At 39.1% G+C, this 20,391-nt stretch overlaps 1 protein-coding gene across 1 annotated transcript in view; it reads left to right on the top strand.

Moving 5' to 3' along the window:
* gldc (glycine dehydrogenase (decarboxylating)) overlaps nt 1-20,391 on the top strand; it is a 218,040-nt gene that overhangs the window by 68,538 nt on the left and 129,111 nt on the right. Inside the window, 1 exon segment of the mRNA XM_069920829.1 lies at nt 10,813-10,948. Coding sequence (XP_069776930.1) covers nt 10,813-10,948 — 136 coding nt within the window.

Genomic DNA, 20,391 nt, shown 5'->3' with positions numbered 1-20,391 from the left:
TTTGAGGGTACAAAATCATTGTTCCTGTTAGGTTGAAAGGAAATGTTAAAAGATTGAGGGAGCCATTGTTTCCAAGGGAAATTGGAAACTTTGGAAAAAGAGAGATGCCTACAGTAAATATAGGTAAATGAGATGCTTGAGGAATATAAAGAATGTAAAGAGGGGGGCCTTTTTACATGGGAAGACACCTCTCTTGACTGAACTGTCTAAAAACCAGACCATAAACGGTTTAAAAAGATTTTTTTTAAAAAAGATATTGATATATAGTTAATATACTTTACAAGGGAATAATGAGGAGAACTAAGGCACAAACTGTTTTAAAAAAAAAAGATTCAAAAACAACTTTCAAGTACTGAACAACTTGGGCCTACCTTTGAGATGGAACCTGGAGAGTAGATTTCAGCTCAAGCAAGACTGCAGCGGCCTTCCCTTGGTAAGACTCACTTGACTCCGGTGCCGACTCCATGCAGCATCACGGAAGATGAAGCTAAAATTTATGTTTTTATTTGATCTTAATTTACCTTCTTTGAGAAGTATGGATATTAAAGATTTGGGTGCTACTTTTACTTTTAGAGAGGTAATGGATGCACTTCGGTTATGCCAAATGGGAAGTCTTCAGGTGATGATGGCTTTACTTCTGAATTTTATTTTAAAAAAAATTGTAGAACATATTAATTTCATTATTGATGGAAGGTGAAGATACAGGTGACTAATGTTCATTCATTATTTTCCGGATTCTTTTTCTCAGGCAATTATTACAGTTATTCTTAAGAAAGATCAAGATCTGTTGAAAGCTGGGTCTTATAGACCAATTTCTTTCTTGAATGTTGACTATAAGGTTGTAACTAAGGTTCTAGCTACTAGATTGGCAAAATATTTACCAGATTTAATTCATTTGGATCAGGCTGGATTTATTAAAAATCATTATTCAGCAGATAATATTGTGAAATTAATTTCTTTGATTAATAATTCTCAGGATTGGATGCGAGAAGGCTTTTAATAGAGTTGAGTGGAGTTTTTTATTTAAAGTTTTAGAGAAATTTAAATTTCTCCAATATTTATTGGTTGGATTAAGGCTTAATATTAAAATCCTATTGCAAGAGTTGTGACAAATGGACAGCAATTTTTACCTTTTATGCTGAATAGATCAACTGGAGAAGGATGTACTTTGTCGCCAGTTCTTTTTGCATTAGTTATTGAACCTTTAGCTAAGATTATTTAGCAAGATAGTAATATTAAAGTTATTAAAGTGAAATTTGATTAATTTAAAATTAATTTGCTTGTGAATGATGTTTTGATATATTTAACAGAACGTCAGAATTGTTTGAAGTGGTTACATGATAGACTGGAACAGGATGGTGAAATATCAGGTTATACAATTTTAACTGGGGAAAAAGTGAGATTATGTCATTAGCGGCAATGGATTATTCTCCTTGTAATCATATTGTTAAATTTAGAAAGTTGGATCAAATTAAGTATATCGATATAAAGGCAGATAGTAATTATAGTCATTTATATGAATGAAATTATTTATTGTTACTTTCTAAAATTAAAGATAATTTGAATCAATGGAAAGATTTACCAATTACATTAATAGGAAGAGTGAATTGTATTAAAATGAATATTTTTCCTAGGATTAAGTATTTATTTCTATCTATTCCTTGTAAGATTCCCAAAAAAATTAAGGATTTGAAGTTCATGGTGAGAAAATTTTTATGGAAGGATAAAGTGGTGAGGGTATTTTTATAAAAATTAACTTGGAAATATGAATTAGGTGGTTTACAATTTTCAAAATTATTATGATGTGGCAAAGTTGAAATTTATAAATAGAATGCTTGATTGGAAAAGTCATTGCTATGGGCTAATATTGAATTATCTAAAATTGGTGACAAGAGGATGGATCAGTTTATTTATAGATGGAATTCTAACTTATTGAGTAATTATAATTTACCTATTTTAAAACATCTAATTGAATTATGGTATAAAATAAATAAAGTTATAGGTACTTAAGGGAAAATTTCAGGCAAAACTTCTTTGTATCAAAATAAGCTTTTCACTTTACGTTTAATAATCAACTTTTGAAGTTATGGGATAAAAAGGGTATTAAATTTGTACAGGATTGGTATGAAGCGGGTTATTTTATTTCTTTTCAAAGAATGAAAAAGAAATATGATATTGCTTCACTTTTTTTCTTATTATCAAATTAAAGTTTTATTTTTGGATAATTTTGGGCATACTTTATGGTTACCTAGATGATCTAAGTTTGAAATTTTACTTACTAAAGTCCATATAGGCAACATCCATATGGGATGGGAAGAAAGGATTCGTATCTGAGATGTATTCTTTATTACAGAATAAAATGCCAAAGTTGGATATGCATAAATCTAGGTTGAAATGGGAAAAGGATTTAGGAAGATGATTGGATGAATTTATGTAAGGATAGTATGACTAAAATTATAGATGTGAGGTATCAGTTAGTTCATTACAATTTTATTGATCAATTATATTTAACTCAATTCTTAAAAAAAATTTCCAAAAAAAAATTTAACTCCGCAAAAATTAGGAGATATAATTTAATTTCTTCAGATTTATGTTTTAGATGTCAGAAGGAAGTAGGTTTTTTTTTAACATTCTACTTGGTTATGTGAAACAGTAAAACCTTTTTGGAATAGACTTGGAATTTTTAGAAGTTATTTTGAAAGTGAAATTTTATTAGATCCATTAGTATTTTTGTTGGGTAATATTAAAAGGCTGAGTTTAGAATTTAGATTAAATAGATTAAAATAGAATTTTTGAGGTTAGCAATAGCTGTAGCTAGAAAATATTGAGCAATTACTTGGAAAAATGAGACTGATTTGAGTATATGGAATTGAGGTCTTGTATCCAGTTGGAGTAAATAACATGGTTTACATGATGATGATCTTTTTTTTTAATTTTAAAACTTGGAGCCCTTATTTGGATTATATGGGTTTGAGTTTTTGAAACCCCGGCCGCACAGTAGTAATGTTTCTCTAATCCATGGTAATTAATTAAATACATTTGTTATTATGGGTAATTTCCTCTTTTTCTTTCTTTCCCTTCTTTTGGGGGATAGATTAGTGGGCGGTGGGTTTGGGTGGGTTGGTTGGGGGGGGGGTTGTAGGGGATTAGTTCGTATAATATAGCATGTATGATTTTTTTTCTAAGTTTTATCTATTAATCGTGTATGATTTATTGAAACCATGATGCATACATTCATAAATAAATTATTCAAAATAAGTGTAAAAAAGGATCTGAAGAAAGAAATTAGAAAAGCTAAAAAGAAATACAAGGTTGCTTTGGCAAATAAGGTGAAAGTAAATCCAAAGGATTCCTAACAGCAAGAAGATAGTGGTCCCTTAGAGAATCCGAGTGGTCAGCTATGTGTGGAACCAAAAGACATGGGGGAGATTTTCAACTATTTCTTTTCTTCAGTATTTACTAAGGAGAAAGATATTGAATTGTGTCAGGTAAGGGAAACAAGTAGGAAGTTATGGAAACTGATGATTGAAGAGCTTTTAAGAAATATAAAGGTGGACAAGTCTCCAGGTCCTGACAGGATATTCCCATGAACTTTGAGGGAAGTCACTGTAGAAATAGCAGGGGCTCTGACAGAAATACTTAGTGTCATTAGCGATAGGGATGGTGGTGCCAGAGGATTGGACACGTTGTTCCATTGAATAAAAAGGGTTCAAGGAGTAAACCGAGCAATTGTTGACCTGTAAGTTTGATGTCAGTGGTGGGCAAACTAATGGAAAATGTTCTTAGAGATGATATATATAATTATCTGGGTAGACATGGTACGATTAGGAACAGTCAACATGGATTTGTGCTTGGAAGGTCATGCTTGACAAATCTTACTGAATTTTTGACAAATCTTACTGAATTATTTGAAGAGGTTACCAGGAAAATTGATGGGAGTAAGGTGGTGGATGTTGCCTATATCGACTTTAGTAAGGCTTTTGACAAGGTTCCACACAGAAGGTTAGTTGGGAATGTTCAATCTTTAGGTATGAATATGGAGGTAGTAAAATGGATTCAGCAGTGGCTGGATGGGAGCTGCTAGAGAGAGGTGGTGGATATCTGTTTGTCGTGTTGGAGGACAGTGGCTAGTGGTGTGCCTCAAGGATCTGTACTGGGTCTATTATTGTTTGTAATATACATTAATGATCTAGATGATGGGGTGGTAAATTGGATTAGTAAGTATGTAGATGATATTAAGATAGGTGGTGTTGTAGATAGTGAGGAAGGTTTTCAAATCTTGCCGAGAGATTTGGGCAAGTTAGAAGAGTGGGCTGAAAGTTGGCAAATGGAGTTTAATGCTGACAAGTGTGAGGTGCACATTTTGGTAGGACTAGTCAAAATAGGACATCCATGGCGAATGGTAGGGTGTTAAAGAATGCAATTGAACAGAGAGATATAGGAATAATGGTACACAGTTCCCTAAAAGTGGAATCTCAGGTAGATAGGGCAGTGAAGAAGGCCTTTGGAATGCTGGCCTTTATAAATCAGAGCATAGAGAATAAGAGTTGGAAGGTAATGTTAAAATTGTACTAGTGTGTACAAAGACATTAGTGAGGCCAAATTTGGAATATTATTCAGTTCTGGTCACCAAATTATAGGAAGGATGTGAACAAAATGGAGAGAGTACAGAGAAGATTCACCAGAGTCGTACCTGGGTTTCAGCACCCAAGTTATAGAGAAAGATTAAAACAAGTTAGGTAGAGCACAGAAGGCTGAGGGGGGGATTTGGTAGAGGACTTTAAAATTTTGAGGGGGATAGATAGAGTAGATGTGGATAGACTTTTTTCCATTGAGGATGGGGGAGATTCAAACAAGAGGACATGAGCTGAGAATTAAGAGGGAAAAGGTTTTGGTGCAATACAAGGGGAAGTTTCTTTACTCAGTGGGGTCTGTGTGGAATGAGATTCCAGTGGAGGTGGTGGCAGCAAGTACAATATTTTAAGAAAAATTTGGATGGGTGTATGAATGTAAACAGTATGGAGGGTTATAGGCAGAACACAGGTCAGTGGGACTAGGAGAGTATAAATGTTTTGGCACGAACAAGAAGGGCCGTAATGGCCTGCTTCCATGCTGTAATTGTTGTATGGTTACAGCAAAAGACAACTTTGTTTTTGGAAGACCTTAGTGTGTTTTTATTTTACATAACCTCTTCACTCTGGGATATTTGAGGCTTTTACTGCTACGCCTTCTGTGTAAAAGGCACCAACATGAAATGCAGTCGGGGTGGGGGGGGGGGGGTGGGGTGGTGGTGGGGAGGGTCATTCCAGTCCCGGCTTTTTCCGGCAGCAGAGGTAGTAACAACACCAGAATGCTGACTGTATAAAAGGGCAATCTGGCATTCAAGGACCAACTTGGGTAAGGATGTGTATGTATACAGTATTTTTTTAGTGTATTTACAGACAAAACATGCAAGAAAGACAACAGGAAAAATCTTTTTGATAATAATTCTCCTCTCTTCCAGTGGCCCGCAATTATACAGCAAAGGTAAAACACAGAGTCAATCTGGCTGACAGCAAGTAGTTCACTAGGGAATACCTGACCAGCAGGCACTTGGGCTTTAGCTCATCTCTAATGTTTACGCATGCTCCCATAAATGTAGAAGTCTGAAATGAGTTGTAGGTGAAATGAGCTGATGGTAAAATAGTGATGCATCCTCTACTAGACTCGTTAGGTGGGTGAAGCACTGATGTGTTGCTGGGAGAAGAATGAGGGATGATTTAATTCATAAGTACATAATTCATAGTTTTCACAGAACAGAAGTGGGGTTGCGGTTGGCCTTTCAAAATAGGACTTGATCATTCATGAATAAGATAAAAAATATGTATCAAAGGGTACTGAATCTGGAACTCTACAGAAGGAGGGTGTGAATGCACAGTTACTGAATGTATTCAAGATGGTCACTGACCTTTGGATATCAAGGGAGAGGTGTTTAGTGTTGGGGAGTGTTATTTTGATAAAAGACCAGCCCCCACACTGATCCCACCACCCCACTCTCAGCTGTCCTCAGGTGTCTCTAGTCGCCTTGTGCTTGAGCAAACTGGACTATGGGTTTGTCATCTGTTTAAATAGTCTGAAACCCACTGCCCCAATCCCCACACCCCACCAACAGCCCACCACCAGAAAAAGTTTGAAAACCACTGTTTTATATGCACAGTTTCATTACTCCAAAAGAAATGAGCCAATGACAATTTTTCTCAAACAAAATATTTCAGTACCATTTGGGTCTAGAGCAATGATTCTCGACCTTCCCTTTCTGCTTGCATACCACCTTAAGTAATCTCTTACTAATCACAGAGCACCTATGGCATAGGGATTACTTTTGGTGGTATATGAGTGGAAAGAATAAGTTTGAAATCCACTGCTACAGATCAATCATTGCAGTAGATTTTCCCATGCTATTTTATAAATTGTCTGCATTTGTTTTATTAAACACCCTGAAGCGTTTCAACGTTGACATGCACCACAAGAAACAACAGGTAGTGAAATATCCTATTTCGTATTCCTGCTTAAAGATCACTGCTCGTTCAGACAAGGAAGCTTGAATGGAGGAATCAAAGAGGAAAAGAGGATCGCAAATCAAGAACTGCTGATGTAACAGCATCCTGGCATCTCTCAGATTGAGAGAGACAGCCAATGTCATGCACCTCGGAACTAAAGACTAGATGTCATGATCTTACTCAAACAAGTGACAAAAATATTTTGTGTTGGTAGTAGATCTTTCACAATGTACAGCAAAAGTCTGATAATTGGCTCTCTGGTCTGAAATCTAGATGGCATTTTTTGTTTCCCTTTAAAATCACTGGCACCCTGGTTCTTCCACTTTAAACTCCCTGGGGACAGCTGAACTCATGCTACCTTGAACTCGTTGGGTGCCCCAGTGCCCACAGTCCCTTTAAATACACCCAGTTCTGTAAACACACACTCTTTAAACTCACCGCAGCCTTGTTCCCTGCACTTCCTTTTAAATTCATTGGGTTCACTGGCAGATTTGTTATACTGCTGTAACTCAAGCTGCTAAGACCCATGTAGATATAGGCCTTGTTTGAAGCAAACACTGATGTGGCTGAGGATTTAAATAAAACACTAATAGCAACTACACTAATGCATAGGTTGATCTGAAACCTATTAATTTTTCATCATTAAGTTGTTCTATTTAAAGGGAAAGGGATCAAGACTGTAAGAGATAACAAGTCAACCTTGCGAGTTAAGGACAATGACGCCTCCCTTCCAGACAAACTGAAGATCTTTTGTACACAGTTTGATGAGAAGAACAGGATGGTGCCAAAGAAAGCTCCTTATCCCCCTGATGGACGGGCCCCCTGCATAGCTGTGGTTGAGGTGAGGAGAACCTTATCAAAGGTGAACCTACATAAGGCAGCGGGACCAGACAACACCCCTGGTCGGGTATTGAAGGACTGTGCAGACCAATTGAAGGAGGTCTCCATGGAACATCTTCAACATCTCATTGTAGCAGTCCATCATTCCCGCAGGGTTCAAGACATTCACCATCATCCCGGTACCCAAAAGGGCAACAATAATAGAACTCTATGACTACCACCCTGTGGCACTGACCTCCACCATTGTGAAATACATCAAGCGTCTTGTGACAGAATGCACCTTCCAGAGACGCTGGATCCATTTCAATTCACCTATAGAAGAAACAGTTACACAGAAGATGTTATAGCCTTGTCCCTTCCCTCTGACCTGACCCACTTGCAGAACAATGCCCAGCTGCTGTTCATTGACTTCAGCTTGTTATTTAATATGATTGTTCCCCAGAGACTGGTGGAGAAGCTGTCCTTGCTGGGACTCAAGGCTCCTCTCTTAACTGAATTCTGGACTTCATGATGGAAAGACTACAGTCTGTTTGTGTTGGTAACAGAACGTCAAGCACCATCACACTGGTGCACCTCAGGGCTGTGTGCTCAGCCCGTTCTTGTTCATGGTACTGACCCATAACTGCGTCGCTAAATTCAGCTCCAACAGTGTCATCAAGTTTGGAGATGACACAAAAGTCAGTAACAATGATGAGTTGCATGATAGAGAAGAGGAAAATCTCATGAAATGATGTGAGAATAACAACTTGTGTCTCAACATGGACAAGGTGAAGGAGATGATCATAGACTTCAAAAGAACCAGGAACAACCACACTTCAACATTTCTAGAACAGAGCACCAAATACCTTGGATTTCACTTAACTGGTGACCTATCATTTTAACACTCAACATCTCCTCTTGTCGGGAAGGCGCAACAGTGACTGAACTTCCTGAGAAGACTGAAGCAGGCAAGGCGATCTGGCCACTATTATGTCAATCTTATGTAGGAGCTCTATCGAGAGAGTCCTGGCTGGTTACATCACAGTGTGGCATGGTTGCTGCAGAGAAATGTATTGGAGGTCAATCCACAGGACCATAAGAGTGACAGAAAGAGCTCAATGGAGTTTACCACCCCCTACCCCAAGGACAAGATCTACTGGGATCGTTGTCTGAAGAGTGCGTGCAAAATCGTTGAGACCCGCTACCACTCTGAACATTGTACCTTTCAGCTGTTCCCGTCTGGAAAGAGACATCAGAGTATCACACCCAGCACCATCGGTCTGAGTAGTAGCTGCCAATGGGGAGTGAGAACGCTGAACAGCCAAAGGAACTGCTCACACTGACCATCATGAATCTATTCATGAATCAATATTTATTTGTATAGATAAAATACTTGTTCTGCATAGTATTGTTTGTGTGTGTTATGTCTGGTTGTGGAGAACACTGTTTCAACAGGTTGTACTTATACAATCAAATGACGATGCATTTAACTTAAAAGGAAATAGAAGTAAATGCTTCAAATGCATGTACTTGGTCATGGACTCATCTGCATCTGGGATTTCATGGTCCTAGGCAACAGAAAATAATTGCTCAAGGAAAAGGTGTGGTAGTTAGTGTAAAGTACATAGAACAGTACAGCACAGGAACAACTTGTTCAGCTCACAATATCTGCACAGAACATGATGCCAAATTAAATTAAATCTCTTCTGCCTGCACATGATTCACATCCCTCCCTCCCCTGCAAATATGTGCATCTGCCAAAATGCTTCTTAAATGCCACTGTTTTATCTGCTTCCACTAACCCTTGCAATTCCTGCACCCACACATCCCCCTGAGGGCGGAACGGTTAACATAGCAGTTAGTGTGACGCTATTTCAGCGCCAGCAATCCGGGTTCGGGTCCACTGATGTCTGTAAGGAGTTTGTGTGTTTTCCCTGTGACCCACGTTGGGCTTTCCCTGGCTAAACTGGTTTTCTCCCACCCTCCAAACTGTATGGGGTTGTTGGTTAATTGGGTGTAATTGGACGACATGGGTTTCAATGGCCAGATTCAACTTCTTCTGTTGTGTCAATAAAAAAAAAATAAAATAAATTTTCCATTCTCACTGTACATTCTTAAATTCGTGCCCTGATGCTAATTTGACATTTTCACCCATGGAGAAAGATTTTTTCTACCCAGTGTGTGTCTCATAATTTTATCTAGTTCTATAAGGTCACCCTTCAGCTCCTGACACTGGAGAGAAAACAATCCAACTTATAGCTCATGCCCTCTCATCAAGGCAAATCTCTTGTGTATCCCTTGTTTAAAGAACGTGCATGGGCATCTTGCTGTCCTCAGTTGCTGGAGACAGCTGAAGAGGCTTTTTTAAAAATTTTTGGTGGGGGGGGGGGTGTGAGGGGTTCCAACCTGAAAAGTTGACCCTTTCTTTTCTCCCACTGATACTGCTCGATCCGGTGAGTTCTTCAAGCAGACTGTTCCTTTTTGCTCCAGATTTCAGCATTTTCAGCCTTTCTCTCTGGATGTTTATTTCCTCTCATTCTTTCCTCTCTTCTCCAAGAATTGATTTATGAGGCAACTATTAAGACCTACCATAGCTTGGTTGTCCCGTTGTGAACTCGCCTTAGAAATTCCTTTCTATGCTATTCCATATTTCTTGAATTATTCCCCGATCTTTTTTAATCCCATGATTCATCTCTTTGAATTCCACACTCTGTTCTTACCATTTTGCCAACAAATACCTGGAGGATTGATGAAAGTAAAAGAAAAAAAAGTATTATCAATTTGCATTTCCTGCATATTTCTTATTTTATGAATGAAGTGTATTTTTGAAATGTGAAAAAAGTATTGGACTGATATGAAAAAACTCCAAAATAGTTTTTGTGATGCTTCACTTGAGGTGTATGAAGCTGAAAAGAAAACCGAGACAGCAGTGAATAAATGTAACTCAAGGCACCAGAGGAAAGAACTCTCTGCCGTAGGAGGCATGTAGGCTTTAATAGTTCCATTTATGGCTAGGCTATGAGATAAAAATTGAAGCACAGGAATCCACAGGAGTAACTTTCTTCTTGGAAACAATTTAGGGAAAAAAGTTGTGAAGCTGCAGCTTGAAAATCACTACAATAAACACCTACGCTTGGAAAGTTTAAAATATCAAAACTAAAATGAACTAGTTCATCAAAATTTGGAAAAGCTGCTAATTTTATCCATTGCTGTAATTTTTGGTAATAAATGTGGCTTGATTTGAAGTTTCCCTTTGCATCTATTTTCTTTCATGAAAATATTTTCATAGGCTGAGATTTATTAACAGCAAAGTGTGAAACATTCATTGTATAGCCTACCAATTTTCCAAGTGTTTTAGGTTTCCTTCCATGACCATATTGTGGTATTTTAATAACAGGTTTGTAATCTTTCAAGTGAGATCAATCGATTCGATTTTGTTTTCTTCCCCCCATAGGTGAAAATGAAATCCTTGCCAGTCTACACAAGATTGCAAGCAAGAATAAAATCTGGCGGTCTTACATTGGAATGGGCTATTACAACTGCTCAGTACCACAAGCAATTCTCCGCAACTTGCTAGAAAATGCAGGATGGTAATACAAAAGCTTTCTCATTTAAAATGTACTCTTTAATTGTCTAAATTCAGGGTGTCATGAAAACACAAGAAATAGAACCAGGCACAGGCCATTTAGCCCATCGAGCTTTCTTTGCTATTCATTAAGATCTTGGCAGATGTGGCCATGGATTCTTCTCCATTTGCCTACCTTTTCCCCCAGAACTTTTAAGTCCCCTACTTTGCATTTTAAATATATTTAATGAAGTAGTCTCTTGCTTCCCTGGGCAAAAAATTTCACAGATGAATTATTACCTGGGAAAAGCAGTTTTTCCTCACTTCTGTCCTAAATTTACTTCTGAAAACTGAGGACATGTCCGCTAGTTGTAGTCTACCAGTGGAAACAACTTTCCTGCCTCTACCTTATCCCTTTCATAATTTTGTATATTTCCATAAGATCCCCTTTCATTTTTTTTGCATTCAGTGTGGATATTGTGTGCCAATGAGCCTGTTTCTGTGCTGTACTCTTAAGATATTGAAGTTGGCCCATAGACAAATTAAAGAGCACAAGGGCTGTTTCTCCAAAAGGGGATCAGGATTGATTGAACCCACGTCAAGCACAGACCACATCATCTCTGGATTAGCTGCTGATACCTGAGAATGGTAGTCTTAGTTTTAGCTTTGCAATGGCATGAGATTCGAGTAAATCCCTAAATGGTGCAAATCAGTGCTAACAGCCTCAAACAGATCTAGCCGTGGGGAATGGATCCATTGATTCTGATCCATAATATATTTAATATGGTCCTGTGATGCAGAGGGAATTTAGCTGCCTTGACTGAAGCAAAAGCAAAACTATCTCCTAAATTCTAGAATATTTGAGTTGTTGCAATGATTCTCAGATTTTGTTTTAATGCGCCTCTTCAGTTTCTTGCAGGAACCCTATTCATCTTCAAAATTATCTTCTCAAATTATTTCAAACTAAATTAATGTCTGAAGAAATAACATGACTTTTGTTAAAATGTGACTGGTATCAATGAAATTTTAAAAGTTGTTTTGTCTGCTAATTTTTCAATCATCTCGATGCTTTTCAAACGCATAGTCAGGTAAAATTTGGCTAGGTGATTATTTAAGACCTGGGACAGACGTAAGGTGCCAAATGACCCTTCTAAACTTTCTGGGTCACTTGTCGAATGTTGTACTGGGTTCAATGACGTCACCCCTTTCTCTGATAAAGGTGATAATGTAGCCACATATGGGTTGAGATGCAACCGTGTATAAATAGTTGCTAAATCATTGCCCTGCACTCTCACTGATTAAGAAAAGAGGTCCCCAAACTTTTTTTTAAAGATCTTTATGCCATTAGAATCCCTGGAGTCAGTCTTTGTCATCATCATCCTTAGGAGATAACACACAGACACACACAGACACACCACACGAGCATAAAGCCCTGCAAAAGTTTGTGGACACAGTCTAGCAGCCCAGGACATCAGAGGCAAATCCTCCCCACCGTCGAGAATGATGTTGGAAAGCAGCAAAAATCATCAAGGCCACCCAGCACTCGCTCTGTTCTTACTGCTACCATTAGGAAAGAGGTATAGGTCCCACAAAACTCACAGGTCAGGAACACCAGGTTCAGGAACAGCTGCTACCCCTCCACCTCAGATTTCTCAACAACAAACTCAATCAGGGACTCATTTAAAGACTCTTATTTTTTGCATTTTATTAATTGTTTCCTCTCTCTGTACTGCTGTCAGTTTGTTTATTTTTTTAATTTGTTTACATGTGTACGGTGAGTGCAGTGGTAGTCCTGCCTCACTATATTGTTAAGAGCCCTAAGGACTCAACAACCAGCAGCAATAGAAATTCACCAAGACAATGGCTACATAGCTACTTAAACAAAATTGGTTTTATTTTCTTATGCAGAATAATGAGATCAATATTTAACTTATCACTATTAAGTTACTTGACTTAACCCCCTCTTTATTCTAATTCTATGTGTGTGTGTGTGTGTGTGTGTGTGTGTGTGTGTGTGTTCAAAATTGTTCATTTTTTTCCCTCTGTCCAGTCATTTACTGTTCACTAATATCAGCAATTTTCAGTACTGGCTCAAGTGCTTTAAGTTGTTACCAGTCAGGAAGGTGCAGAGAGAGATGTTTGTTGTTTATATCCGGTACCGCACAGATGGCAGTCTCTTCAATCTGAGGCGCCTGCAAGCTCACACCAAGACACAAGAGCAACTTGTCCGTGAACTACTCTTTCCAGACGATGCCGCTTTAGTTGCCCATTCAGAGCCAGCTCTCCAACGCATGACGTCCTGTTTTGCGGAAACTGCCAAAATGTTTGGCCTGGAAGTCAGCCTGAAGAAAACTGAGGTCCTCCATCAGCCAGCTCCCCACCATGACTACCAGCCACCCCACATCTCCATTGGGCACACAGAACTCAAAACGGTCAACCAGTTTAACTACCTCGGCTGCACCATTTAATCCGATGCAAGGATCGACAAAGAGATAGACAACAGACTCGCCAAGGCAAATAGCGCCTTTGGAAGACTACACAGAGTCTAGAAAAACAACCACCTGAAGAAACACACAAAGATCAGCGTGTACAGAGCCGTTGTCATACCCACGCCCCTGTTCAGCTCTGAATCATGGGTCCTCTACCGGCATCATCTATGGCTCCTAGAACGCTTCCATCAGTGCTGTCTCCGCTCCATCTTCAACATTCATTGGAATGACTTCATCACCAACATCGAAGTACTCGAGCTGGCAGAGTCCGCAAGCATTGAATCCATGCTGCTGAGGACTCAACTGGGTCACGTCTCCAGAATGGAGGACCATCGCCTTCCCAAGATCGTGTTCTATGGCGAGCTCTCCACTGGCCACCGTGACAGAGGTGCACCAAAGTAGAGGTACAAGGACTGCTTAAAGAAATCTCTTGGTGCCTGCCCCATTGACCACCGCCAGTGGGCTGATATCGCCTCCAACCGTGCATCTTGGCGCCTCACAGTTCGGCGGGCAGCAACCTCCTTTGAAGAAGACCGCAGAGCCCACCTCACTGACAAGACAAAGGAGAAAAAACTAAACACCCAACCCCAACCAACCAATTTTCTCTTGAAACCGCTGCAACCGTGTCTGCCTATCCCGCATCGGACTTGTCAGCCTCAAACGAGCCTGCAGCTGACGTGGACATTACCCCTCCATAAATCTTCGTCTGTGAAGCCAAGCCAAAGAAGAGAGGACACGCAAACTGATTTCCTTCAATCAGCAACTGAAGTGTCTTTCCCAAGAAATGTGCCTTCGTCCAGGTTACCGCAAAAAGTTCATCTTTTTCCCTATTTCAGGAGGAAACACAACGACCAGCCATTATAGAGATTTCGAATAGGCTGAACTTGAAAACCCATCTTGAAATGAGGTTTTTAGCAAGCTTTTCACCTTGCAGCCTTTCACTGACTGCTGCAGCTTTTAGCTCCCTCCTTCTCTCTTTCTGTGACCAAAACTACCTAATCTTATTCCCCCTTTTTAAACATATTTATGAACACATTCCATTACACTCTCCCCACAAAGGAATTTTAGCCGTTGAGCTAAAATTCTTTTATAACCTACACAAATTTCTAAGTTAACCATTACTACACAATGATGACTATACACGATATATATCATTGTTACAACATATCCCAATAATGAAAGTCTTTCCTTTACATGTTCATTTCAACATCAACACAAGCAATCTGCGATCACATTATTTGTATGATTAATTTGCAGATTATATTCTTGCAAGATCAAATTTCAGTTTAATAATCTCCTATTTTTATTCTTCATCTTATTCAAATACACCAGAGGATTGTGGTCAATAAATATCATTACTGGTTTCTAGGTTGTACCAAGATACACATCAAAATTCTGCAGAGCGCGTATTAGAGATAACAGTTCCTTCTCAATAGTGGAATAGTTCCTTTGATGAATATTGATTTTTTTTTTTGAAAAGTAGGCAACTGGATCGTCAGTTTCAATATTTATTCAATAGGGGTGTTGTTTATTCTTCTACATGTCACTGACATCCTTTTGGGCACATCAGGAAACAAATTTGTATATTTCAAAAGCAACTGCTTTTGTTCTTGTGATTTAAGATGGCCTAATTTTTCCTCCAGATTTTCCAAAATTGTTGAGTTAGACAGGGGCACAGAAACTCTGGTTTCTTTAAAGTTACCCTCACAAGATTCTGTTTTCAACCCTGCGAACAACTAATGCCTCTGATTCCAACTGTTCTCCACTACCATTTTTCTCACAGCAAGATTTCAACATGTTGATATGACAAACCTGAGTTTTATTCCTATGATCTGGAATATTTATCACATAGTTAACATCATTCAGTTTTGATTTTACTTCGTATTGTCCAGAAAAATTTGCTCTAAGAGGATTGTCATGCGTTGGGAACAAAATTAACACTTATTTCCTGGCTTAAAATTCCTCACCTGAGTCTTCCTGTAAAATAATCACTTTATTTTACCATTTTTAAATTCTCTTGAGCCAAAGTCCACACTTTTTGTAACCGATCTATACATTTAGAAACATAATCCAGCAAATCCAACTGAACATCCTCATTACCAATTTTAAATGTCCTCTAACCTGATGTCCAAACACAATTTCAAAAGGACTGAAACCTGATGACTCCTGCACAGACACTCTGACAGCAAATAACAGTAAATGAATACCTTCATCCCAATCCTTTTCATACTCCAGACAGTAAAACCTCTTCATATTTTTAAGAGTAGAATGAAATCTTTCCAAAGCTCCCTGAGTTTCAGGATGATACTCAGCTCATAAATCAACTGCTGAAACAGTCCTGACATGAAATTACTTCCTTGATCACTCTTGATTTCATTAGGTAATCCAAAAACTGAATAATTTCTGCAAAGCCCTTAATACTGTCTTTGCTTTGATATTCCTCAATGGTATAGCTTCTGGAAATCTGGACTCTGTACAAATAATTGTTAACAAGAACTGATTCCCATCTTTTGTTTTATACATGACCTCCCAAAGGTGTTCTATGAGCCAAATTTAAAATTTCATTCCAGTAGGCTTTAGGAATAACCACCTGATGAATCACCCTTCATCATGAGGTCTCCATTTCCTCATAAATAATTCACACTTCTAGTAATATCCACAGAACATTTCCTTAATCTCCTCCTCATCCACAACCTTCTCCCTCAAGTCAGTAAGATCAGAATCTATATTTTGCTGCTCATTTAACTCTTTACTTGACAAAGACAAATCCTGACTCTCAAATTTAACCTGCTCTTTCTGGATTATTTCAGAATTATTGGGCAAGTCTTTATCAACTTCATCTTTCTCTGCTCTCATAATTTTCCTAGACAAAGACCTTGCCACAGCACAATCTTTGTCAACCTCATCCTTTCTTAGCTTATTTGTTAATCTCAAAGCTGATCCAATTTTATCCTCCGCCCAGTCATTCCCTAGTAAGAATAGGACTCCTCACATGGGCAACTTTGAACTAACTCCCGCTACAACTGGTCATTTAACTAATTTTGAATTCAACACTATTTTGTGTAGAGCTATTGGTTCTACATCTCCACCATCATCTCTAATCAAAGTAGTCTCTCCTGTGTCCATCTTTTGATCAAGGGTCAAACTATACTCCCAGCAACAATGACTGGGCAGCCCCATTTTCTTTGAGAATTTTAACCGGTGCATGGGAAATTCCTTCCTTTACTGAAATCAAGCCATCTAATACAAAAGGTTTGAATACATCCAAAACATCCTTACCAGGTATGAAACCTCTGTTCTCATTAAGTTCGACTGTCTGAATACAAGCTTCTGGTAATATCTCCTTTCTTTTTTCTTTTTCAGCACTAAATAATTTGCAAGAACATGACCAGGTTTCTTACAATAATAACCGACAAATCCCGAAATTCTATCCTTTCCTACTTTATCCTAATCTTTTCTCTTGATATTCTCCATAGACTTAATTTCAGGCTTAGTTGTCTGTTCCACATTAACCTTCTGAAAAGGCGTACTCTGCTGACATTTGTTTTTGTGAGTTAAGGCATATTCATCTGCTAACTTAGCCATTTGTTGCCATGTCCCCATTTATTTCTCATCCAGGTATAATTTGATCTCATTGGGAAAACACCTTTTAATTTCCTCATTTAATATCAATTCTCTTAATCTGTTGAAATCATTTATTTTCTTTTGAGGTGCACCAACAATCAAACCATACAAATTTTTCAAGTGCAGAATACATATAAGATTGGTTCCATGCTTTCCCCAAATTCCTAAATTTTTGTCTATATGCTTCCGGACCCAACTCATAAGCTTTTAATACTGCTTGTTTAACAGTCTCATAATTTGCAGCCTGCTCTGCATTCAAACTAAGGTATGCCAGTCAGGCTTTTCCATTTGAATCATTAGAGCCCCTACCTGTAACGATCCCCAAGGACTCGAAAACAGACATTCACCAAGACAATGGCTACATGGTTACTTAAACAAAATTGGTTTTATTTTTTAATACATAATAATAAGATAAAATATTTAATTTATCACTATTGTTATTTAACTTCTTTCTTCTCTTTGGCTTGGCTTTGCGGACGAAGATTTATGGAGGGGTAATGTCCACGTCAGCTGAAGGCTCGTTTGTGGCTGACAAGTCCGATGCGGGGCACTCAGACACGGTTGCAGCGGTTGCAAGGGAAAATTGGTTGGTTGGGGTTGGGTGTTAGGTTTTTCCTCTTTTGTCAGTGAGGTGAGCCCACCTCACTATTTAACAACCCCCTCCTAATTCTGTGTGTGTGTGTGTGTGTGTGTGTGTGTGTGTGTGTGTGTGTGTGTGTGTGTGTGTGTGTGTGTGTGTGTGTGTGTGTGAAGTTCACTGGTATCAGCACTTTTCACAACTGTGCACAGGATTAAACAGTTATTACATTCAACTGCCTCTAGTGCCTTAAGTTGTTACCAGTCAGGAAGGTCTTTGGTAGGTGCAGAGACAGATTCATTGTTCATTGGACACGCAAACTGATTTCCTTCAATTAGCAACCGAAGTGCCTTTCCCAAGAAACATGCCTTCTTCTAGGTTACCGCAAAGAGTTCTTCTTTTGCTCTATTTCAGGAGAAACACAAATACCAGCCATTACAGAGATTTCGAATAGGCTGAACTCTGAACTCAAAACCCGTCAAAATGGGGTCTTTAAGCAGTCTTTTCACTTTGCCAGCCTTCTTTCACTGACTGCTGCAGCTTTTGTCTTCTCTCTCTCTCTCTCTGTCTCTCTCTGTCTCTCTCTCTGTCTCTCTTTCTGTCTCTCTCTGTCTCTCTTTCTGTCTCTCTCTGTCTCTCTCTCTCTCTCTCTGTCTCTGTCTCTCTCTCTGTCTCTCTCTCTCTCTCTCTCTGTCTCTCTCTCTCTCTGTCTCTCTCTCTCTCTGTCTCTCTCTCTGTCTCTCTCTCTGTCTCTCTCTCTGAAAAGTTAAAGCCTGCAGATGCTGGGACCATTTAAAATAATGATGTAGGATGATTTAAAATAAAAGGATTAATCTAGGATTCGGGTAAATGATTGACACGGATTAGCGGGTCGAATCTTCTCCATGCATTTAAAATAACTTGGGATTTTCCTTTTCACATATCCTTTGTCTTCTAAATGTATTCCAACTTCACCCCTGCACTTTTTAAAATTATCCCCCCAAGCTCTGCACAAGAGACAGTGGTGCTTGGGAAACAGGTCTCACTGTCACGTTTGTGTTTTGAAAAAGGACATTGATATACCCAGAGCAAGGTATTTGGGCAAGGATGTGTCTTCTCAGGTGGATAGACTTATGGGAAAGTTGAAGATTGTGTGGTGTAGAATAAGGTAAGAGCAGAAGTCTAGAACAGATGACAAGAGCTCAATGCAGCAGAGAGCTTGGGGCAGTGGATGTGTAAAAATAGAAATCCCAAGTTATTTTAACTGTGTGAAGTAAAAGATTCCGTGAGAAACAGAAAATGGCCCTTCAACCCACTGATCCATATTGACCATTTACCTGAATCCTATATGAATACTTTTATTTTAAATCACCCAACATCCTCATCAACTCGCCAGATTCTACTACTCACTCAGCTCTCCGTCTTAGGACTATGTACAGCAAAAATCATAATATCTGTTTTGGATAAGTCCAAACTGTTTATTTAAAAAAAAGATTTTGGGTCTGCTATGAGTACGAAAAAATTTGAATATTTTTTTCTCTTGTTGTTATGTAATAGCATGGTGGAACATTCAGGGCGTTTGTATAATTGTAAATTATAAAGGCAAAACTGAGGCTAATAGAAATAGCTTCTCATTCTTTGATGAATGTTTCTTTCAGCTATGTACTTCCAGTCACAAGACCCTGTGTTGTGTGATGCCATGTATTAACAGTGGAAAGTCAGCAGAAAATATACATCATGTCTGCTCCTAACCTGATGCCAAAATTAAACTAAATCTCCCACTGCATGTGATACACACTCCTCCATTCCCTGCGTAGTCATGTGGTTAACTAACTTTGTCTTAATTGCTAGCTTGGGCCTCAAAGTAACATTTTGTTTGTTCCAGTGAATGCATTTCATTTCCTCCTTCCTCTTCAATAATCCTACCACCTCCCTATTTGCAAATGAACTCAATCACATGATTCCAAGAACTCTGGTTTCAAATTTTAAATTAACCTTTACAGTTATTTTCCAATTAAAGCATTATTACTAGATTTAGCCACTAATTTTGTTCCTTGGCCACTGTATCAATGTAATTAAAATTCTGTGGCTGACAGGCTGTGGTGCACTGAGGTAAAGCAAGCATAAACTCGGAAAAGACTGTACAACACGCTTTATTCCAGTAAAAGTATGAACATCAGTTCATCTGAGTCAGGAGGGGCCAGCTCAGGTTTATTTTCAGGCCAGCTGATTGACAGTTGGCCAGGTGGAGTCAGTAGGCTGGTGGTCATATCACCACATTCACCCCCTTCTTAAAATTAAGTCGGGGGGCGGGGTGTAAAACAGTGCTGGGTGGTATTTACAAATTCAAATGGTCCGGCAGCTATTGGAGTCTTTGGGACTGTTGCAGGGTTGGCTCCTGGTCAAAGGTCGGTAAGAGAAGGGTTGGCTGGGTTTGGCGTAGACGTGGCGGGTGTCGGTGTGGGCAGAGTGATGTCTGTCCACGGTGGGGTGGCTGGGTGGGTCTGGTCCGCTAAGAGTGGGGCCTGGTGGAGGGAAGAGGTCAGCCCCTGAATCCTGGGTGGGCCAAGGTACCCATGGTGGGGAGGTTGGACTGGGTAGTCGTTATGCTGGGGGAGGGGGGTGTGGATCAAAACGGTGTCCTCACAGCCATTGGGGTACCTGATGTAGGCATAGTTCTGGTTGATGTGAAGGAGTAGCACCCGCTCAACCAGTGGGTCGGATTTGTGGGCCTGCGCGTGTTTGTGGAGGAGCACTGGTCCCAGAGATGTGAGCCAAGTTGGGAAGGAGACCCCAGTC

The sequence above is a fragment of the Narcine bancroftii genome, chromosome 1 (genome assembly GCF_036971445.1).
Source record: "Narcine bancroftii isolate sNarBan1 chromosome 1, sNarBan1.hap1, whole genome shotgun sequence".
Classification (NCBI taxonomy): domain Eukaryota; kingdom Metazoa; phylum Chordata; class Chondrichthyes; order Torpediniformes; family Narcinidae; genus Narcine; species Narcine bancroftii.
Note: the sequence above shows the minus strand (reverse complement) of the source record. Positions and strands in the feature narration are given on the sequence as shown.